General features: G+C 38.2%; 1 protein-coding gene across 4 annotated transcripts in view; it reads left to right on the top strand.

The window, feature by feature from the left end:
* LOC126354370 (kazrin) overlaps positions 1–25370 on the top strand; it is a 903527-nt gene that overhangs the window by 871202 nt on the left and 6955 nt on the right. For 2 of the 4 annotated variants that reach the window (XM_050003952.1, XM_050003955.1), the window contains one exon: positions 3488–3514. The exons of the other annotated variants lie outside the window; for them this stretch is intronic. In XM_050003952.1, coding sequence (XP_049859909.1) covers positions 3488–3514 — 27 coding nt within the window. The remainder of the gene's footprint in view (positions 1–3487; positions 3515–25370) is intronic. 4 annotated transcript variants of the gene reach the window in all.

Here is a 25370-nt window from a genome sequence, read left to right on the forward strand (position 1 = left end):
GCCTCTGCTTCACTGTTGACTTTCCTTACTGCATCATATGCCTGCAGTACCACTTAGTGGCATTCAGTCTTCTAGTGGGGAGCAGTCATAATGTTTTGGCTCATTAGTGTATTTCTTCATGTACAGTTTAAACTGGTGCTGACAAGGTTTCACAGTATAAGAATGATAATTAACAACCTGACACTGTAATGAATCCTTTATAGTCAGTCAAGTCTAAGTCCCTGAAAATGGCAAACAGCATTTTATTGTAATATATTGGTAACTGCAATTTTCTGAACAATATTATTAATATTATACATCTATAATATGATTTTCTAGTTGAATGGTTATGTGAGATCCTACGAATCCAAAGATTCAGGACTCACATTCTATCAGTCAGTTCCAGGAATTTTTCTGCCACTTATGTGTCAATTAAGTTCATGTACATGTGAAAATGGCAAAATTATACCATGGTTTGCAGCCTGTCTCAAATTATGACCCCTTCCCCACCCCTCCTTACTAGTCTGTAAGGGCCCATATATAAAGTTAGACTAAGGGGAGCCAACAATTATATACATGGCCCAGTAATATTAATGCAATCTCATACCCACCTTTTGCAGCGTGGACTTGCAGGAAGAAAGACAGTGAGGCTACAGATGGTACTGACAGGGATGTACAGCCATGACAACTCCATTGCTGAGACGAGCATGCTATATTTTTTTTGGCTGAAGAGCCATAGTGTGAACAGCTCTCTCTAGGTGGTTCCACATAATTCTGATTAGCTTTAAATCTGACAAGTTTGGTGTCCAGGGGAATAAAGTAAACTCACACTGGTGCTCTTTGAACCATGCATGTACATTGTGTGACATGTTGCAGTGCCCTGCTGGTAGATGCCATTGTGCCAAGGAAAAAACAAATTGTATGTAGAGGTCTACATAGTCCCAAAGATAGATGTGTACTTGTGTTTATACATTGTGTCTTCCAGAATGATGAGATCACCCAGGGAATGCAAAAGATACATTTCCCAACAATAATTCTATGTCTTCCAACCTGGACCATTGTGATGACTGTTGCAGGGCCACATGCACCAATGACTATCTGTTCTACGGAGCATAAAATGGGATTCATGTGCAAAGGCCACCTGTCATCACTCAGTGGAAGCCCAGTTGCAGTACTGGCACACAAATTCCAGCCTTTGTCACTGATGAATAGCAATCAGCATGGGTAGATCAGCCAGGCATTTGCTGCAAAGGCCCATACACAGCAACATTTGCTGAATGGTCATTGAAGAGCCACTGTTCATAGCTCCTTGTTCATCTAGTCCTTGTTCTCAACAGTTGCACATGTATTCACCAAGTACATCTCCACAGCTGTCATTCACACCTGCCATCTTTGGCCTGTGGTTCACCACAGTTGCCTCTGTGCCAGTTTTGGAGAGTGCTATTTTGTCAAGCATGGTATACTTTAACCACAGGAGCATGGGAACAGTTTACAAACTCAGCTGTTTAACAAACACTACCATCCTTAGCCCTAAAGCCAATGATCATGCCCTTTTAGATGTCAGATAAATCACTACATTTTCACATTATGACTACAACTGCACTGTTTTTTGTGCCCCCCAACATGCTTGATATACCCTCCTCAGCTACTTGCCATCTTAGTGGCTATTGCATGTTGACGTCGAACATAAGCAGTGGTCAGACTAATGTGGCTGGATCTTGTATAAAGAGGTGTTGATAGTCATTATCTCATTTGCTTCACAGGAGAATTACAGAAAGGTTGCAGAATCTAAGTAGACAATCACCACAAGAAAAACTCTATATATCTTATAAAAAGTGCTGAGAAAATTCAATGAATGGTTTGCAGGGTGTAATATATTAACACTCATCAGCACATACATACATGCTCTCATGGTGACCTTAGGATATCCATACATATTATAATAATGGATGTGTGTGTGTGGGGGGGGGGGGGGGGGGGAGTTTGGTCCACATTCCTCCTAAACCACTGGACTCTTTTCAGTCAACCTTGGTACACATATCCCTTACAGCCAGGCAACAATTTCTGAGATTGTAAGAACAACCTACTTATCACAGTTTGGGAGATATTATATAATAATCAATGAGAAGCATAGAAAACTGCTGCATCATGCATGACATTTAAATTTATTGCTTTTACCTATTCACTCTGTTTATAATAAATTTTGCAGACAGTATCCACATATGCCACAAACTGCTCCTACAAAATTATATCATGGTACCATGCATAGTTCAGGATATATGATGTCATAAACACTGAAAGACTTAGAAAACTGCCAAATCATACATGACATTTAAATTTATTACTTCTTTGCTACTAACTCAAGAGATATGACACCATAAACACTGAGAAGTGTGGAAAAATGCCACATCATGCATGAAGCTTTTATACATATATTCTTCACTACAAAATATTCCTACAGTAGTGTCCACTTAAGGAGACCCCTGACATCTGGCAGTGCTTTTGACAATTTTCAACTGTGAAGCACAGACTGATGTAGGCAGAAACATTAGCCATCTACAGAGCTACGAAGAGGCATTGTCATAGAGGTGTGTACAAAATTGATTTGAAGACATGAAAAACAGTTGTTGTGGTCTCAAACCAGCTGTGCACAGTATACAGAAACTGTCCAGGATCATCTCACTTTGGGTCTACTGCAGGAGCACTTTTAAGGTTTCGTTTCTAATAGAAAATTGGTAAAATTAATACCTGGGCAATGCTGGGTTTGTCAGCTAGTAATTTAATAAATACCACCTCACACAGAGGTAGTAAATAGTCAATCTTCTTGTCTAGAGAAGAAATGGGACTAGACATTAATAAGTGGTGCAATTAAAGGACCCTCAGTTGTGCACTTTACAGTGGTTTGCATTAGAAGAAATCAGAAGAAAATGTGGTTAAATGAACCTATTTTTCACCTACTGCATGAATAAAACACACAAATACCTAAGCATCTTGGCAGTATATGTTCTATATCTCTTTTATGCAAAACGTTTGATATAGTGTCATCAGTGTTTGGTATTACTGCAGCATCAGTTCCTAGCTTTTTAGATTTTTATCCACATACTGGCTCTCCTAACTTCACACTTATTTGTGCAGTTAACTGTGACGCCATGAAATGATGCTATTTTCTACAATCTTCTTTATTACAGTTACCTACTTTGAATTGTGTTATGCCTATAAATTATGCAAGTGTGTGTGTGTGTGTGTGTGTGTGTGTGTGTGTGTGTGTGTGTGTGTGTGCGCGCGCGCGCGCGCGCTTGCATGTCATCAAGTGTGCGCACTTTACAGTAACTAACACACATGCCATGCATGACATACATGTGTACCTTGTCTTTTCACAATTAGTTTCTAATTTATAACATCTGTCTATGAATCTAATAACTATTTTATATTTTTTGCTGCCTTCCACTTGTTCATCAAACCACTGGAATTTTAATATACTGATCAAAATTCTGAACACTTACATCAGACCTACAGTCTCCTGTATTTGAAAAAGGTTGGCATTAAATTTAATTTTTATTTTAATGTAGGTTGTAGGCAACATATAAGAGTTAAGGAAATAGTTTTGCTACACTTTCAGATCTGTTTAATTTGCATACTTGAAGATCATTTCATGGCAGCAAAATACATTTCAGTGTTCTGCAAAGAAAACCTTAATTCTGTGTAGAATAGGAAAGTAAAGTAATTCTGTTTATATACGTGTCAGTACCCTCACTTGTGATGTACATATTTTTCTCTGCTGCATCTTTTATGGCAGAATTTATTTAGTTGTTGAAACCAAATATGTCTGCTTTTTGAAGATGTCGAACACAAATTACTGAAAATATATTTAGTTTCACACAAAGATATTAAATTAGTTACAGAAGGTAGATCCACATTATTTTACCAAGAATGAGAAGGAAATTATTTTAAAAAGAACAAACCCAAAATGATGTTGCCATTAATTTGTGGATGAAGAAATTCACAGCACATTGCTGTTTAACTGCCTATTGCATTATTGCCAAAGGCACAGGGCAGTTATAAAGTCCATGAAACATTTCAAAAAATTGGTACATATAAATGGCCAAGAACAACATGACAAATAAGACATTATGATAAAGTGCAAACTCTCAAAGTTTCTTGTCATGATGTTTGTAAATGAGAAGGTGACACACAAAGTCCAACATGTCCACAATTTAAAAAAAATGAGATAAGGAATGGAACAGCACATACAGGATAAGCATAATCTAAATTCATCGCACAATTTAAGTGGAATCAGACAGCTGGTAACATACAAGCCTATGAAAACAAATGCTCCAGAGCAAACATGAACCATCCACACATACATTTTGTGCAGAGAAGAACTAGTCCATTAAGGCCACAAGGAGATGCTGATTTCAATTACTTAATTTTTATTCCATTCATGGCTAGACATTCCCACACAGAGCAACTGTTAGCATCATTTTGTGTTTCTGTGCTCCCTCATAACAATATTCCACAGTTCTAACATTTATAATTATTATTACAAGGACACAGTTACTTACCTGGTGACTGCATTTTTCATGGAGCATGGGTGAAGCAAGAAACCTTGGTGAAGACTGGAGAGTGATAGACATGAAATCTCTATCTAAAGGCCTACAAAATTTAGATCACACATTTGAAATATAATTTCCATATACACTGATAAGCCAGAACATCTTGACCATCAACCAGGCAATAGTAGCTTCATCTGGCAAGAAATGACTGCTACCTACACACATGCACGGTGCATGGAGCATCAGTGAGTGTGCTATCCACGTGTAGAATCAGGAAGAAGTCTGAATTATCTGGCTTTGACTGAGGACAGATTATGATGGCCCAGAGACTTGGCATGACTATTTCAAAAACTGCATGACTTATCAGATGTCTGAGGAAAGATGCGGTGAGTGCCTTCAACACATGGCGAAACCATGTCCAGACATCATGAGGTTGGGCAGCCATGCCACATTACAGATGGGCCGGGCAGACTGGTAAAACAGGACAGGCAGCAAACTGTGGTGGAGCTAACATCAGACTTCAATGCTGGGCAGTGTGCAAGTGTTGAGTACATAGTGCACCGAACACTCCAAAGATGGACGTTTGTAACCAGTGACCCATGCTTGTTCCAATGTTAACACCACGACATTGGCAACTATGACTGAAATGGGCACATGACCGTCAGCACTGGACGTGGCACAGTGGCAGAGCATTGCATGATCTGATGAATCCCGATACCTTCTTCATAATGCCTACGGGAAGGTGCGAATCTGTTGTCTTCCAGGGGAACAGGTCCTTGACACATGTATGGAGGGACAGAGACAAGCTGACAGTGGCTCCAGTATGCTCTGGAGAACATTCATGTAGGCATCCATGGATCCAGTGAAGATCGTGTAAGGCACCATGATGGTCAAGAAATATTGCACACTGATTGCAGACCACATGCAGCCCTTTATCACTATCATGTTTCCCAATGGCAGTGGCATTTTTCAACAACATAATGCACCATGATGCAAGGCCAGGAATGTGATGGTGTGGTTCAAGGAACACAGTGGTGAGTTCCAATTGATGTGCTACTACCCTCCCCCCACCCCCCCCACCCCCACCCCCCTCCACCACCTCTCCCAACTCACCAGATCTGAACCCGATTGAACAGATCTGATATGTGACCGAAGATGGCGTCAGCACTCATCGCCCCCCCCCCCCCCCCCTCCCCTGCTGGAATTTATGGGGAATAGATGACTTGTTGTGAGTGTGCAGATATGGTGCCAACTCCCTCCAGCGACCTACCAAGATCTCATTACATCCATGCCACTACGCATTACCACCGTTATCCATGCCTTAGGTGGGTATACCGGCTATGATGCTCTGGCTGATCAGTGTAGAAGTATGAAACTATGGAAAATGCTCTGATTGATATGGAAGCATCTGCATCATACAGATCCCAAAAAGATGTACAAGAGCAGAGTCTCTTTAGAAATGTGAATGGGCCATTGTGAAACTCTTTCTTAACCATGAAACACAGATGACAAGAAAAAAGTTGCTAAGGTTTTATTGTAAACTGCTTTTGGAGAAGTCTAGCAAAACCAAGAGAACCTAAGTTTGTATACATTGTTCACTGATGATATACCCATGTTGTTCCACAAAGAGGTGGAGTAAATTGCTTGTGATTGCTTATGAAATGCTTCTGGTTTATATGCTTAAGTGTAACAGCTACCTCAAAGAAAAGTTCTAGTAATAGGTAATGCCAGTGTTACATCACTGTAGTATGTTATGGTGATTTAAAATATTTAAAATAATTGTGAAGCAACAATGAAATCAGAACTTTCTTTTAAAAAACTGAATATGTGAAGCAGCAATGAAATCAGAACTTTCTTTTAAAAAACTGAATATCAATGTTTCAGCTGCCAATTTATAATTTTTTTCAATGATTTCAAATACTAAATTGTAATATGATACAATATCACAAGCATTGTACAGTGAGATGTAAGTTATTTTGAAAAAACAAAATATTTGCTTTTGAAAATCATTCAAAGCCAAAAATGTCCAAATGGTTCATGCAAATAAGAACAGATCCATATTTAAATGTACTTTTGAAAGTATTTTTTTCATTGTAGATTCGATTTACAGATATTAACTGTCTTTTGGAACAAAAGAAAGGCATTTAATTGCAATATCTCATTTCTGTTGATACATATGCCAGAAATTAGTATTATGTTGATTGTGGAAAACTACATTTAGTGGACATGTTCATCTGTGCATATCATCTTCTCAAATGTTCTATGTATCCACCATTCATCACATGACATGTATCTAATTGGTAGACCAATTCTGCCAAGATCTGACACACTATATCAGCATTGACAGAAGCAATAACAGCTGCTGCAATGTGGTATTGCAAGTTTTCAAGGTTTGGTGGTGTAGTGGAACATAAATGCTACCCTTGATGTAACCTCACAATAAAAAATGCCAAAGGCATCAAGTCTGGCAACTGTAGGGTCCACTCGAGCAGTGTCAGGACAGCGGATGCACCACAGCCTATCCAGTGATGTGGCAGCATCTCATTTGGATGATCTCAAATATGGAGGGTCACTCCAAAAGATGAAATCACTGCTATCATTTTCAGGTTATGGCTTGAGCCAAATTGCAGCTTGTGAGATAGGTGATATGATTGACAGTTTCTTAGTGAAGAAGGGTTCACAGACTGTCTTACTGGATGCAACACAGAACACGTTAACTATCTTGGAACCCCAGAAATGTTCAACATTTATATGTGGATTTTCTGTTTTGTGTGTGTGTGTGTGTGTGTGTGTGTGTGTGTGTGTGTGTGTGTGTGTGTGTGTGCGTGCATGTGAGTGTTGAGTGTCTGGGTGTGTGTGTGTGTGTGTGTGTGTGTGTGTGTGTGTGTGTGTGTGTGTGTGTGTGTTTGAGTGTTTGTGTGTCACGTAAGCTGAACTTTCAGAAAAGATGTAAAGTGATATTTTCATTGAAAATTAATTTGCTTGTGAAGACTTCATTTTCAAGAAACTGAGACACTGTAATCTGTCATCAGGGCTTATGGCTTGCACAAGCTGCAATTTGTAGGGCTTCACCTTAAATGACCTACAAAGAATTTTCCATGCCACCAGCTGAGAGCTGTTCAGTTCTGCATATCTCATTAAGTAGACTTCATGAGGAGTTTGCAACATTATGTCCCTCACATGCTGCAGTATCTGTTTTGGCACACCCAGCCAACATGAACATTTTGCATTATACAAACAACAACTGTCCTCAAATTTCTTGTACCACTTCACTTTGCTGTTGTAAATTGGTGGTGCCTTGTGACATTTGTCATGAAAAGCTCTTTGCACACTCACTACTTACTGGCAACAGGCAAATTCTAGCACTCAACATGCTTTCTCTGTCTGATTAGAAGTCACATGCAGCAACTACGATTGATGGGACCCTTGCTGGCAGTTTTCCAAATTAATCTGACAGTAGCATGTTCTAAAAAAAAAACCTTTGTTAGTTTGTGCTGCACATACTGTATCATGTGTTGTATTATATTTAGCCATTTGCCTATACTAATGTTTTAAAATACTTCGTGGACTTTATAATTAGCTAGTATTTTGTGCATCTATGAGAAAAAAAATAGAGGAAAAGACAGTTTTCATTCATATCTTTTGATGAAATTCCCTTGGCTACTTGACAGAAGAGCCTCTGTGCTATTATATTACACTCTAAAATATGTTGTAACATTTAAAGTAATTTATTCTACAGATCTCAAAAAATGGTAGTCATGCTTTTGTTTCATAATACACATAAATAAAAGCATAACTTTTTAGGTATTCATGAAACAATCTATTAGGTGAGAATCCCCTTTCCCTTGCCCAACACAAATATGCTGCAACTTTCCCTCAGAATTATCTTTTCCTGTCCTTACTTACATTCTCAACTTCCAAGCTTTCCATCTCCAGTAAACTCTTTCTTTACTAAATATAGTTCATTGCAAGAACATTTGAGACTGATAAATGTCCTACGTTGCTTCAAATTTCCTAATCTATTAACATTTTCTGTAATTTCCACATGGAATTTATGGTGTAGTCATCAATCCTCCTTTGGAAGAAAATATGTTTTGCAAAATTCATTTCAGCATACTGAAAAACAAAGAGCAACGTTAGAAATATTGCACAATGAACAACTTGATTTACTAATTTTGAAGCCTTAAATATTGTATAAAAAAATTAGAGAGATAAAGGACAAACCATTACAACAGGTACAATAGTGACAAAATTACAGTGTGAGAGGCCATTCTTTAATAATTATAGTGGTATGACCATAGATATATACATCTAAAAACAATGTAGTTATTTTGCTACTGAATGCAGTTATGGACAGATATTTTACGAATTCATTTGTTGCCTGTACATTTATGATGTTATCCATCATTTTATCTATTTAATTTTATTGAATATGTTTTTGGAAAATAACAATATAGAGTAGGCACTGACTTGCAGACAGGCACAGTGAAAAGGCTGTTAATATGTAAGCTTTTGGTAAAAAAAAAAAGTCCTTCTTTGGAAACATAAAACACACACAAATTCACATAAGCACAACTCTCACACACGTGGCCACTGTCTCTGGCTGCTGTGGGTTGCATGTGGACTGTTGCTGCATCTGATGTGAGCAGCCATCTGGAGTTGGAGAAGGTACGTGATGCACGGGAGAGCATACAGGGAAATGGTGGGGACATGAGACAGGGCACCTAGGTACAGAGTTGGGAATGGGAGGAGGGGGTGGGTCAGGAAATGTACAGAGGAAAGGAGATAGAGAGAACGGGATAAGACTATAATGCATTGGCAGAATAGAAGGCCTGTGTAGGAGTGGAGTGGGAGCAGGGAAGGGGATAAATAGATAGGTGGAAGCATGGACTAGCACAGGTTGAGGCCCAGGGAGTTACAGGAACAAAGGATATGTTGTAGCACGAGTTTCCACTTGTACAATTCAGTGAAGTTATTGTCAGTAGGAACAATCCATACAGCATGAAATGGGTGGTACAACTATCTCTTGGGCAAAGTTTAACAGTGGCAATTCGTGCAGACTGACAGTTTGTTAGTCATTTGCTCATGTAGAAAAAAGCGTAGTGGTTGTAGTTTAGTTTGTAGATAACATGGCTGGTTTCACAGTTAGCCCTGCCTCTGATGGGGTAAGAGAGGACTGTGACAGGACTGGTGTAGATGGTAGTAGGAGGATTTATGAGATGGATCTTGCATCTAGATCTATTTCAGGGATGTGACCCATGAGGTAAGTGCTGGGGCAAGGATGGACAAGGATACAGCATAGGTTTGGTGAGTGGCAGAACATTACTGTGTGAGGATGAGGAGGTTTGTGGGTAGGATATTCCTCCTTTCAGGGCACAAAGAGAAGCAGTCAAAACCCTGGCAGAGAATGTGATTCAACCAGTCCTGGGTAGTACTTAGTAATGAGAGGGGTGCACCTTTGTTGCTGGACAGTAGGTGTGTGGGAGGTGGTAGGTGAGTGGAGAGACAAGGCATGGGAGATCTCTTTCTGAACAAGGTTGGGAAGGTAATTTCAGTCTGTAAAGGCCTCTATGAGACTATGGGAGAGGGACTGCTCAACACTACAGATTTGAGAACAACAGGTGGCTAGGCTGTATGGAAGGGACTTCTTGGTATGGAATGGGTAGCAAGTCTGAAGTGGAGGTATTGTTGGTGCTTGGTAGATCTGGTGTGGACAGAGGCACTGATGTAGCCATCCTTGAGGAGGACATCAACATCAAGGAAGGTAGTTGTTAGGCTAACAAAAATTAGGTAAATCTAATAGGGGGAGAAGATGTTGAGGTTTACAGAGGAATGTGGTTAATGTGTCCTCCCTCTTGGTCCATATCATGATGATCTCATGACTGTAATCTGCACCAGGTGAAGGATTTGGGATTCTGGGTGATCAGGAAGGAGCCTTCCAGATGGCCCATGAATAGGCTGGCATAGGATGGTGCCACATGGGTGGTGTCTTCAAAGGAGATGTAATTGTGGGTGAGGATATAGTTGGTTGTGATGACTGGGAGGAGGTTGCAGATTTTGAGTCAGTTGGGCATTGGGAACAGCAGCGTTCAATAGTTGCAAGGCTATGGATATTGGGAATGTTAGTATAGAGCAAGGTGGGATTGACAGTGATGAGCGGGGTGCCCAGTGGTGTTATTCCATCATAGAGTTTCCATTGTATGGTTTTGGGAAAATAAATATTTTTATAATGGTTGCAGAATATTAATGATACATTTCAAAGGAATATTTTTCCATCAGTAGAAATTGTATTAGTTCATTGTGCAATAAGTATTCAAATTTAGTACATGGCTTGAAACTGAAACTTCTAACAGTTCATTATACCTCAGCTCAGAAAAGAGTTCACATTACTCATTTGGTACACCTATCATTGAGTATCATTTCTGTTAAACTTTCTTCCTTTTGTACTCTTAAATTCATGTGCCCTAGACAACATTTCATTTTTTCATGTAGCTTATACTGCTTAACAAAACTGTTGTTATATTGCTCTATCAATAGACAACTGTGAATAATGGCAACATTTTGTCCTTCATACATGACAATTGTTAAGTACCTGTCTTATCCTTAAATTCACATTTTTTTAGGAAAAAGAATTCAGATATGGAGAATATATAAGAGATTTAGAGAGGGATGAATCAGAAAAATGAGAGAGATGTAAGAACAGACAGTCAAAGAAAGTGAAGTTGAAAAACAAGAGCATTCTCCATTTTATCACCTAATATATATATATATATATATATATATATATATATATATATATATATATGTGCGGATGGATATGTGTGTGTGTGTGTGTGTGTGTGCGAGTGTACACCTGTCCTTTTTTTCCCCTAAGGGAAGTCTTTCCGCTCCCGGGATTGGAATGACTCCTTACCCTCTCCCTTAAAACCCACATCCTTTCATTTTTCCCTCTCCTTCCCTCTTTCCTGACGAAGCAACTGCCAGTTGCGAAAGCTCGTAATTCTGTGTGTGTGTTTGTGTGTTTTGTTCATGTGCCTGTCTGCCGGCGCTTTCCCGCTTGGTAAGTCTTGGAATCTTTGTTTTTAATATATTTTTCCCATGTGGAAGTTTCTTTCTGTTTTATTTACATCGTTATATATATATATATATATACCAAGCGGGAAAGCGCCGGCAGACAGGCACATGAACAAAACACACAAACACACACACAGAATTACGAGCTTTCGCAACTGGCAGTTGCTTCGTCAGGAAAGAGGGAAGGAGAGGGAAAAATGAAAGGATGTGGGTTTTAAGGGAGAGGGTAAGGAGTCATTCCAATCCCGGGAGCGGAAAGACTTCCCTTAGGGGAAAAAAAGGACAGGTGTACACTCGCACACACACACACATATCCATCCGCACATACACAGACACAAGCAGACATATTTAAAGGCAAAGAGTGACTCTTTGCCTTTAAATATGTCTGCTTGTGTCTGTGTATGTGCGGATGGATATGTGTGTGTGTGTGCGAGTGTACACCTGTCCTTTTTTTCCCCTAAGGGAAGTCTTTCCGCTCCCGGGATTGGAATGACTCCTTACCCTCTCCCTTAAAACCCACATCCTTTCATTTTTCCCTCTCCTTCCCTCTTTCCTGACGAAGCAACTGCCAGTTGCGAAAGCTCGTAATTCTGTGTGTGTGTTTGTGTGTTTTGTTCATGTGCCTGTCTGCCGGCGCTTTCCCGCTTGGTAAGTCTTGGAATCTTTGTTTTTAATATATTTTTCCCATGTGGAAGTTTCTTTCTGTTTTATTTACACCGTCATATATATATATATATATATATATATATATATATATATATATATATATATATATATATATATATATATATATATATATATATATATATATGTATGTATGTTTAGTTGGAGGAAAGGTACATTCTTTGAGGGGTGGTAGTATTAGCAATTCTGAATGTCGTATCAACATATGTCCTGTTCTTAACAGTTTCTGACAAAACTAATGAAAACAATATCAAACAGAACAAATGCAAGTGTTAGTAAATGAAACATTGTGATCTAACATTTTATTTACTTGCGCACATTTCCTCACAAATGATGTTCAAAAAGCCCACAGTCAACTGCAGTCCATTTTGCAGCTCTTTTAGACAGCTGCTGTGTTGCTGATCTGAGCTCGTTCATAAGGTCCTTCACTTAAGGATTTGCATGTAAATTATGAGTGAGAAGTTCATCCTTTGTGTCCACTCTGTACTTGTAGACTTCGCTCTTAAGCCAACCCCACAAACAGTGACATTGGTGTATCACCACTATTGTCATAAATCACAACAATAACCCAGAGGTTGTGTGGTACATTCTATTACAACAGAGCCATGACTGCTCTGTGACTAAAATCCAGAAGGATTACCAGTAATTTCTCAAGATTAATCCTCATTGTTAGCTGAAAATGTTAAATGTTAACAGCACACAAAATCCAACCTAATACCTTCTCGTTTATCAGTTCTTGCAAATTGCAAATTCCATGCTTCATAACTTATTATTAACAGACAAAGATTCAATCTGATCAGAGGAATACAATCCAAAGATATGTGCTATGACAGATGCTTATTTGTATCAATTTTGTCTTCCTCTGCACAAGTAACTGGCATACATATGACCTACTCACTGCTGAATAATGCTTCAATCCCAAATACGGGGTTCGAAAATAGGTAATGTTAGATACATTGGCTAATATATAGTGAAGTTCACTGAATATGATGTTTACTTCTCATTTACTGCTGCCACTTTATATTTCTTACTTTATTTTTTTCTTTATTTTCTTTCATCTAACCATTTTCTCTCCTTATTTCTCTTCACATTTTCTGTATCGACAATAGGACTATGCTCCCCCAGTCCCCCACTTTTTTTCAAACTTTTTATATATTTGTTTCTCTTTATTGTCTCATCCCTCAGAGGCTCTTTTCCTGCCCAACTCTATCTCTTATTTTCCTTGTTCCAGAGATCTACTTTACACCACTGACATATGCTTTCAGTTGTCAGGAACTTCATACAACCTACAGTCATAGCAGGGTGTGTGTCCTTCCTACAGTTTTTCACCAAACTGAGAAAAAATGAAACACTTCAAAACTTGTATGCCCTTAGTTACCTTTTCAGATCCCTCCCTATGAAGATGCTAATTTCCTCTGAATTGTTTATCTTGTCATAGTTCCTCAGTGACATACAAAATATTTCATTCAAAATATTCACACAACTAATAAAATAATGCATAAACACAAATTCAAATTTTTCCACATTTAGAATTCTTAGGCTGATATCCATTTAAAAATATCAATGCACCCTCATTTCCACATTTTTCTATAATATGTTATAGCCCCACTACAAATGAGGGACATTCTCTTAAAGAAAGTTGATAAACTTCAGAGTCAAAATATGATGACAGAGACAGAGCTGATACCTTTTCTGTATATCTATGTCTCAGATGATTTCTTATTAGAGCAGCAAAAAATTACATGACAGATTCCAAAGTTTATCATTCTAAAATATAATTTTTCACTGGTTGTTGTTGTTGTTGTTGTGGTCTTCAGTCCTGAGACTGGTTTGATGCAGCTCTCCATGCTACCCTATTCTGTGCAAGCTTCTTCATCTCCCAGTACTTACTGCAACCCGCATCCTTCTGAATCTGCTTAGTGTATTCATCTCTTGGTCTCCCTCTACGATTTTTACCCTCCACGCTGCCCTCCAATGCTAAATTTGTGATCCCTTGATGCCTCAGAACATTTCCTACTAACCGGCCCCTTCTTTTTGTCAAGTTGTGCCACAAACTCCTCTTCTCCCCAATTCTATTCAATACTTCATCATTAGTTATGTGATCTACCCATCTAATCTTCAGCATTCTTCTGTAGCACCACATTTCGAAAGCTTCTATTCTTTTCTTGTCCAAACTATTTATCGTCCCTGTTTCACTTCCATACATGGCTACACTCCATACAAATACTTTCAGAAATGACTTCCTGACACTTACATCTATACTCGATGTTAGCAAATTTCTCTTCTTCAGAAACGATTTCCTTGCCATTGCCAGTCTACATTTTATATCTTCTCTACTTCGACCATCATCAGTTATTTTGCTCCCCAAATAGCAAAACTCCTTTCCTACTTTAAGTGTCTCATTTCCTAATCTAATTCCCTCAGCATCACCCGTCTTAATTCGACTACATTCCATTATCCTCGTTTTGGTTGCGGGTCAGAAAAAAAACGAAGTAATTTTTTTTTTCATTATGACACAAATTAATATACAAATATTGTAAGAATATCTCAAATAATATTCAGATCAACATAAACAGAAGTATGTGGCACTTACTTCACAGTATATTGTTTGTTACCAGTAACAGCAATCACAAAGAAAAAAATATTCATGTTTTCTATCCTTGTATAATTTGTTGTTACTGTAAGCAACAGTGTCTCATTTTCCTTATTAAATTGAATTCATATCTCAAAAAAATATGAGCTCACACAGAAACTTGCCAAAATACTTACAAACATCCTTTGTATTATATTTCTATTTTATTTTCTCTGCATTTTGACTGCTACGCCCTCCCGACTGAATGTAGTGACTGTTACATCGGTAGAAACTAGCTGCAGTGCAAAGGGAGCAAGTGTAGTTTGTTGGATAACTAACACAAATGGCATGTGGCATGTGATTGATCCATGACAGTGTGTCGGCACTTAGACTACAGTACTGGCACTGATAACTTTAGATTATTCATAAACCTCTTTCAAAGACTGAAAATGCTTAATATCCTCTACCATAGAAACTGCTGTATTCCAGGCATCAAACTGCTTACATATTTTTAAACTGGAGCTGTTTTAGATAGATCTGATTTCAGAAGTCTACCCTCACAGAGAGAGATGAAACAGGCTTTATTACTTAAAGCGATGTTTGTTCCATATCTTTTCTTTTTTGTTTTTCTTAAGAAATACAACAGAGATCAAATATCTATGGACACTTAATGTAAATGTTTTGTTGTCATCTTTTGCATACCAACATCAGTTACAGAAATATCCCTTATCGGGAGCGTGTGTGGGAGGGGGGTGTCTTATGTATGTACTTTTGTCAGTGATGTTTATTAGATGTGCTAGATGAATTTTATTCTTGTATACCTTTGTGTTACAGCTCAATTTTGTGCACTATATTTTTAATTAGTCTCTATCACTCATATCTTGCCAAAAACCATTCATAACTCCAGTATTAGTGCCTTAAAGAGGACAGCTTAAGCATAGAATTTTTCATACGGTTTTTTGACGTTAAAATTTTTCTCAAGAAAAATATGCCAATAGTCTTTTAAGAAATAACTCATACCTATATCAAAGTCCTATGGTACCAGATGTTGTTGTCACAAAAGAAAATCACAGAGCCCATTTCTTATTTTTACATTTAATCATACTGTATCACTGCATTTTGTCAATCTTGATTAACAGCTGAAGCTTTGGCTTATTTCATGAGTTTCAGGCATTGCTCAGCACTCATTCAAAAATAGTTCTACTGAGGGTACAATTTATTCATTCACACACTGCGCTTCATAAATGTTATCTTGAAGGATGGCCTTCAAGGATGTGAACCGAGACAAGTTATAAATTAATAGGCAATTTCTGTAATGTTCACTAACAACAAATTATGATTACTGCTCATCTACTTACATGGACAATTATGGTATTACTTTTATATTGTCATACTGAAAAGGCAAAGGAGTTTAAGACCATTTTCCACATTTTCAATTTAAGACCACATTTGCAAAACCCACACACTGCTTCATTTGTGGACGTAGGGAAGCAATCCTGCTCCAGCTCCTGGCAGAGTTAGGCAGTGTTAAATAGACTGTCATACTTTTAACAGGGTCTAAATTGGATGCATGCTGAAGCAAGACTGTTGAATAGATTTAGTTTTATTTCCAGGCACCAACACCAACAAGTGGATAGTTCAAGAAAAGGGTTATTTCTGTCTGTTTTGCACTGTGCTGAGCTGCATTCAAAACCATCCTTTAGTATAATTTTCTGAGAAAATGCAAATAATGTTCAAAAATATTCATTCTGTACAAGTATTGCATAAGAATATTATGCCATGTTGATAACCAAACACCTTACAGAAGCTGCTTCTGGGACTCTGGGGAATAGAAATGCTTACACTTATAGACCAATATATTTGTGCTTAATAATAACAGTGAATTGAAGGAGAAAAGTAACCACCTTGGAAAAGAAACCACTGCCCTACCTTTTATTCCACTTGGTGACTGATTTTATCTACATCTTCAAACTAAGCATTTATGTACCTTTACTGTTTTCACAGGCGCTATTGGATGTTTATATATTGGGAAAATTAAATACATGTGTAATACAAAGATTATTGTTAACAGAAATTTACATCACTGAATCCAAATATTCTGATAAGTTAGAAAGGGAATAGTTAGTAAGGTAAGTACTCATTCACTTTGTTTTTGTGTGTCCGAGGACTTTCAATTTTCTTCATGAAGTCTAGCGGCAAACTGTTATACAAATTTTAACTGTAGACAGTGGCACATAATCTACATAGAAATTACTTATAGTACTGTAATTCATTTTGGAGTAAGTACATTTGCATGTAAGAGTAAGAACTGCAAGTTTCCTGACAGAACGTCTGCAAAGTATTAGGTTATCAACTTCACATCATATCCCTATGGCACGTTTTAATAGAATAAATACTTCTTTTGACGTTAACTGCATTTTCCCAGAAGATTATGCCAAAGGATAGGAGTGAGTGAAAGCTTCTTTACGATTCATGCTGTGCAAAGCAGGCACAACTTAGCTTTATGATTAATGTATCTGTTGGTGTCAAGAGCCTAGACTCTCAACTATAGCTATTCTTCACCACAATGAGTTTGATATTTGCTGCTGCTTATGTTGCATCTAGATTAAAAGCAAATTTCATATGAAACTTTTGATCATCTCAGCACTTGATCTATAGTGTCAAACACAAAAGCTTATGATAACATACACTAACTTGCAGTGCCATTTGCAAAAGAGTGCTTCCTTATAATAATGTAAACCAAATATTACTATTTTCCTCATAAAAAATTTATTTTCTCCTTTTAATTTACTTTAGAAGTATTGATGTTTAAAATGGAGAGTGGAACATCGGCTCAGTTTTGACAAAGAAACAAGAAAAACTGGCTTTAATCCTGCTATCATTCACATAAATAAAATAATGAAGGTAAAACAAATCTAAATCAAAATACTCAGAACAGAATTTGGACTTTGTTTATCAAACATCATTCCAGTTCATTACCACTACACAGACTCAACCCAGTTTCAAATAAGCATCAATGGATCAGCTTATTAACCACATTTAATGTGAGTGAGAGTTTTGTAAGTGTACTGCCCTCCATTTTTCGTCCTATCATCTAATAGTGTCTGGTGACGCAGCTGAGCAGTCAATGTGGCTGAATGCCATGCAAGGACCCCAGTTCAATTCCCAGCCAGATCAAAGATTTTCTTAGCTTGGGGACTGAGTGTTGTGTTGGCCTCATCATCATTTCATTACCATCTGAACACAAGTTGCTGAAGTGACATCAAATAGAAAGATGCACCAGGTAGCCAGCTCCCTGCAAAGGGACTCCCTGACAAATATTCCCTATGCACATTTCACTTCATTTCATCTAGTAGTGTCCATTAATCTACTTTTGACAAAGTTTTCTTTTGTGAGGTAGGACCTTTTATGCCAATGGTGACAACAATGAGAGCTATATTTGTGAAAGTTATCTTCACATTTAGAGACAGTCAATTTTACATTTTTGGATTATGAGATTCAGTCACATCAAATAGTCATTTCCAGATCAATGTGCACCTTAGAACTACTACACATAGTCATCCTTTGTAGTAGGAATACTAGTACATACATGATATAAACTAAAAACAGATGTGCGCAATTTTTATACCCTTTTATTCATGGGCAAAAATAGCACTATTTTTTGTAATGTAAGAAGTATGAGAAATAAAATCCTCTTCTTATTAAATTATTGATTAATTTTGTTTGTACAGCAGTTAACATTATTGATAAATAGCCTGATCATTTTATTTTCTTTGTATATTTTAGCTTGTAGGTGAAGCTATGGTACGCATGGATTCATGATTGTCCCTCTGACTTTTTTTAACATCTAGTTTCTTACTGAAGTTGTATTGAAGATCATTTTTAAGAAATTGTTCTTCATCTATACATCATTTCTTTCAAATTTACTAGTTCCTCATAAAATGTATGTACTGACTGTGTGTTATTTTCCCTTAGATCCAAGATCCAAACCAATGAGTTTCCTCTTGTGTCCCTCTAGACATTTTTAATCTGTTTATCTATTAAAAGCCATATGTTATCGACCATAATAGTAGCTGTGAATGACTTTACAGAAAACGGATTTTAAATAGATTCCTTTACACTTTAGTTACTATTTCAGTATTGAAGCTTCCTTGAACTCCATTTTGGTGCAAAGCACTTCACTATTTTTCTATTTTTATCTGAGCAATTCTTGAGTTATTTTTAATTTTAATTTTTGCGTATTACAGCGCAAGTTTTCACACGTGATCACAGGCTAGGAGATGCACATCAACTTCATTTAAGAAAATTCACAATACATTTGTGTCAAAAACTGTTTTTCCTTGCATTTTCAGATCATATTTTATGTGTAGTATGTGATAGGAACATTTCACTTATGACTGACACTCAATCTAGAGAGTTAAAGTGAAGGCTATGCCAGTCTTGATGGAAGAACTGTTTCTTTCCTTCGAGTCATGTCTACATCTACATACATATTCTCCACAACCACCATTTGGTGCACAGTAGAGAGTACCCTGTACCACTACTATAGTAGAGTCAGCAGTTATAGTGAACTGGGCAAGGCAGCTTCGCATGCCTACCTCAACCAATCACATAACATGATTTTGTAAATGTCTCGATGGCAACACTTCAGTATTGTTATAGCTCTATAGATGGCTATTGTTTTAGCTTGCAGCCATTCACACTTCACAGTAGAAATTTGGCAACAGCACTGTTAGTTGTCAGGGATCTTCTTATGCCAACTTGACAATACCTATTCCGTATCCTGTTCTGCAAGCCCTAATTTCTCATATATTTTGTCTCCAGTCCTTACACTACAAGTATGCTAGCAGCAATACAACAGCTCTGTAGTCAGTCACAAATGTCAGTTCTCTAAATTTTCACAATACTGTTTCACACAAAGAACTTGACTTCCTTCTAGGGATACCTGTTTCAGTTCACGCAGCATCTCCGTAATGCTTAGAGCAAGTCGTTATTCATCACATCAGCTAGAAATTGTTTAGGTCATCTTGACTCCTCCTACTGTCACTCGGTACAACACCTTCCTGTACACCACTGATAAATATAGACTTTGAATGGAAGCCTGTTGCTGAGGCATAATATCCACAATTTCTGGGAGTGAACACTGTTGAGAATTTGAATTGGGAGAAACACATTGATGATTTGCTGAAATGGTTAGGTTCAGCTACTTATGTTATTAGATTTATTGCAAATTTTGGTGATAAACGTATCAGTAAACTAGCCTACTATGCCTACTTTCATTCTCTTCTTTCTTATAGCATCATACACTGAAGAGCCAAAGAAACTGGTACACCTGCTTAATACCATGTAGGGCCCCCGTGAGCATGCAGACATGCCGCAACACAATTTAGCATGGACTTGACTAATGTCTGAACCAGTACTAGATGGAACTGACACCATGAGTCCTGCAGGGCTGTCCATGAATCCAAAAGTGTCCGAGGGGGCTGGAGATCTCTTCTGAACAGCACATTGCAAGGCATCCCAGATATGCTCAATAATGTTCATGTCTGGGGAGTTTGGTGGCCATCAAAAGTGTTTAAACCTAGAAGTGTGCTGCTGGAGCCACTCTGCAGCTATTCTGGATGTGCGGAGTGTCGCACTGTCCTGCTGGAATTGCCCAAGTCCGTCGAAATGCACAATGAACATGAATGGATGCAGATGACCAGAAAGGATGCTTATGTACATATCATCTGTCACAGCCATATCTAGACACATCAGAGGTCCCATACCACTCCAATTGCACTCCACCCCCCCACCCCCATCCCCCATCCCCGCACACACACACACGCACACACAACATTATAGAGCCTCCACCACCTTGAACTGTCCCCTGCTGACATGCAGGGTCCATGGATTCATGAGGTTGTCCCCATACCCGTACACTGCCATCAGCTCGATACAGTTTGAAACAAGACTCGTCCGATCAGGCAACATGTTTCCTGTTCTCGACAGTCCAATGTCGGTACTGATGGTACCAGGTGAGGTGTAAAGCTTTGTGTCATGCAGTCATCCAGGTTCATGAGTGAGCCTTCAGCTCCAAACGCCCATACTGATGATGTTTCATTGAGTGTTTCACAAACTGACACTTGGTGAACACTTGGTGATGGTCCACACTGAAAAAACTGTGTGTGTGTGTGTGTGTGTGTGTGTGTGTGTGTGTGTGTGTGTGTGTGTGTGTGTGTGCATGTGGAACAAGCATTAATGTAATCATCAGCAAACAGTTGCAGATTGCTGCTTACCCTGTCCATTAGATCATTTATGTATATAGAGAATAAGAGTAGTCCTATTACACATCCGCGGGACACTCCTGATGACACCCTTGTCTCTGAGGAACACTCACCGTCCATAACAATGAAATGGGTTCTATTACTTAAGAAGTCTTCAAGCCACTCACCTTTCTGGGTACCTATTCCATGTGCTTGGACCTTTGTTAACAGCCTGCACAGTGTCAAATTCTTTCCATAAATCAATGAATAAGAAACTGCCTGTTGCCCTCTATCTATAGTTTGCAGGGTATTGTGTGAGAAAAGGGCAAGCTGAGTTTCACATTAACAATGTTTTTTAAAGCCATACTGTTTTGTGGAGAGAAACTTCCCTGTCTCAAGGAAATTTATTATATTTGAACTTAGAATATGCTTAAAAATTCTACAGCAGACTAGTGTCATGGATACTGGTCTGTAACTTTGTGTGTCCATTTCTGTTACCCTTCTTAAATATAGCAGTCATCTCTTCTTATATACAGGAGTCACCTGTGCTTTTTTCCAGTCGCTTCGGACTTTGCACTGAGTGAAAGATTCACAATAAATGCTAGCTAAATAATGAACCATTGCTGAAGAGTATTCTCTGTAAAACTGAATTGCAATTCCATCTGGATCTGGCAACTTATTTGTTTTCAATTCTTTCATTTGCTTCTGAATTCCAAAGATGCCTATTATTATGACCTCTGTGCAATGGTCAAACAATGGTATGTCTGTTCTATTCTTGTGTGTGGATTATTTTTTAAGCATAAAATTTAAAACTTCAGCATTCCTTTTACTGCCTTCTCTTGCCATGCCTGTTTTCAATTCTTTCATTTGCTTCTGATTTCCAAAGATGCCTATTATTATGACCTCTGTGCAATGGTCAAACAATGGTATGTCTGTTCTATTCTTGTGTGTGGATTATTTTTTAAGCATAAAATTTAAAACTTCAGCATTCCTTTTACTGCCTTCTCTTGCCATGCCTAACTGCTCAATAAGTGACTGAACAGAAGCCTTCAACCCACATAGTGATGTTATGTAGGACCCTAATGTTTCTTAAGTTCTCAGCGAGATCTTTACTACCGTATGACAGTTGTTGCATGCTTGCCACTTTGTGCTGTTTTTATAGACACAAAGATTTCTACTAACTTTCTCTCACCAACATTCCTGTGTCCTTTTTTTAACCTACTGTGCAACAATCTCTGCTTCCTAAACATTTTCTCAATTTTGTTATTACGCCAAGATGGATCTTTCCTGTCCTTCATACATTACTTGGCGCATACTTCTCCAGAGTGCAATTTATAATCAGTTTAAACTTTGCCCACCATTCCTCTATGGTAATCATATTGGAACCAAATGAACTCCATTCATTTTGTAGGTAAGATACTATCAAATGCTTTCTAGCATAAAAACTCTTCCAGCCTTCTTGATGGATTTATTAACTTTTTCATTAACTTTGGTAAACACTGTTGCAATAACATCATGGTCACTAATACCAGGCTCTATCCTTACATTACTGATAAGATCAGGCCTCTTTGTAGCTACAAGGTCTAAAATATTTCGATTGCATGTGGGTTGTCAGACTAGCTGGTCAAGACAGTTTTCGGAAAATGCGTCCAGAACTACTTCGGAAGACTGTCTGTCTGTATCACCTGCAATGAACTCAGATGTCTCAATGTATAATCGGTAGGTTAAAATTCCCTCCAGCTAATATTGCATGATGAGGGTACTTCTGCAGTATAGAGCATAGACTTCTCACATTAACTACAGTCTTTCTTTGAATAATTCTACAACTGTTACAGTGGAATCTGATGATTAACTTGAGTTCACCTAAGCTAGTTATTACTCATATCCAGATAACTTCACAGTCAGACTCAATTTTGACCTCAATAGACCCAATACTTTTACCAATTGCAATGAACCCTCTCCTTCCTATGGTGTCTAACCTATCTTTTTGACACACACTCCATGCCTCATTAAATATTTCAGAGCTTTATACTTTAGGTTTCATCCAACTCTCTATTCCAGTTTCAGTGAGACTGCTTTCCTGGACAGTGATAAATTCAGAGATTTTGTTGCAAATGCTTCAGCAATTTAATGTTACAATTTTGGCATTCAAAATGTCTTTATTGTGTATATAATCTGATTCCACAAATCAAGAGTACTTCGTAAGAACTCTGATGCCTCTGTGTAATGCACCTCTGACTTATCAAGGGGAGTCCTACAATTTTCCATCCCATAATGCAGGTTCAGAAATTTGTAGTCAAGACTGGAACAGAATCAACAGAGCCTCTGGCTGACTTGTCCCACTCGGTTCAGACTATGGGATCCCAATCAATTCTGGGTTTCTGGGTACAATACTGCATACTGTAAGCAACACTTGCACCCCACAAGTGGTGCTACTGCCGCTGGCTACCATTACAAACTGAAGTTGAAGATGGCCTCCAAACCCAAGTGACAGGTGTCTCTGACTAATTATCTTAACTGACTGCCACATCATAGACATGTATGTCATATTCTGCAAGCCACCTAATGGTGGAGCTAACTTCTGGTACCACTAATAGGTGTCCCCTTCCCTTTTCCACTCACAAATGGTGCATGGGAAGAAGACTGTCAGTAACCCTCTGTATTAGCTCTAATTTGTCAAATTTTCTTATTGTTGTCATTTTGCAGTATGTATGTGGCAGGAAGTAATATGTTGTCTGACTCTTCTTGGAAAGTGCTCTCTTGAAATTTCAATAGTAAACCTCTCGATGATGCATAACATCTGCTGAACATTTCTGCAATGCCCTTGTGCTGAATAAATGATCCCATGATGAAATACGGCACTCTTCATTGGACCTTTTCTACCTCTTCTATCAGTCCAACAATGTAGTAAGTGGCAGATTGCTACTTGCTCTAAAGAAGAAACGTCAAGTTGCAGACGGACAGGCACAATTAAAAGACACTTACATAAAGCTTTTCGCCGCAGCCTCCATCAGTAAAAGAGAGACACACACCAGTCACACACATATATGCACACATGAGTGCCAACTCCAGTATCTCTGATCAGAATGCCACTCCTTTCTGTTAATGATTCCAGATAGATGAACAGTGCTCAAGAATCGGTTGAACAAGGGTCTTCATGAATGAGTTACATTTCCTTAAGTTTCATCCTAAGAATCTCAGCCTAGCATATACTTTTCCAATGTTTGCTTTATGTGATCATTCTACTTAGGGTCACTCTGAATAGTTACTGCTAGATAATTTACTGCAGAAACTGTTTTCAGCAATCTGTCATCAATAGTGCAGTTGTGGATTTGTTTTCGTATGTATGCACAATACATTAATTTTTTTACATTCAGGGTCAACTGCCAGAGCCTGCATCATTCATCAATCCTCTGCATTCATCAATCCTCCTCCCGTCGTTGCTACTTCCTAATAGACAACCATACCATCTGCAAACAGTCTTAAAGAGCTTCTGATGCTTCCTACTTGTACATTTAAATATTTTGTAAACAGTACCAGTGTTATCACACTTTCATGCAGTTCTCTGGAAACTGCATTTGTATCTGTCCATTTTGTTCATTAAAAGTGACATGCTGAGGTCTGTCTGCATGGAAGTCTTGACTCCAGCTGCAAATTTGTTCTGATACATGGTAAGCTCATATTTTTTCACTAAATGGCAATGTCAAATGCTTTGATGAAGCCAAGGAACTTGGGAGCAACCTGACCCTGTATTCTACAATGGTGTGGATCTCTTGAAGAAACAGAGTGAGCTGAAGTTGATTCTGTGGAATCCATGTTGTTTTTTATAGAAGAGATTTTCATTCTCCAGAAGATATGTTCCATAATTCTACAACAGATTGATGTCAATTATGTAGGCCTATAATTACTTGCATCTGACCTATGGTTCTTCTGGAAAATGGAAATGACCTGCACTTTTTGCCACTCACTAGGTACCTTTCTTTGTTCCAGTGATCTAAGATGAACTTCTGCTAGAAGGTGAGCAATTTCTTTTGCATAATCTTTGAAGAATCCTACAGGCACCATATCTGGTCCTGATGCCTTTCTACCAATCTTTAGTTAACCCAAAGTACTCACTTTAAGGTCCTTAACCATTTGTATAAATTTTGGCATACCCTCCACAATCAGAATTAAAAGTTTTGATCTAGTGAGGAATTATTTGGAGGGGCATTTAAGGACTTGAAAGAAGATGACAAAAGAAAGAAAAAATTAGAGGTGGTAAGT

Source organism: Schistocerca gregaria, chromosome 3 (assembly GCF_023897955.1).
Source record: "Schistocerca gregaria isolate iqSchGreg1 chromosome 3, iqSchGreg1.2, whole genome shotgun sequence".
NCBI classification, from domain to species: domain Eukaryota; kingdom Metazoa; phylum Arthropoda; class Insecta; order Orthoptera; family Acrididae; genus Schistocerca; species Schistocerca gregaria.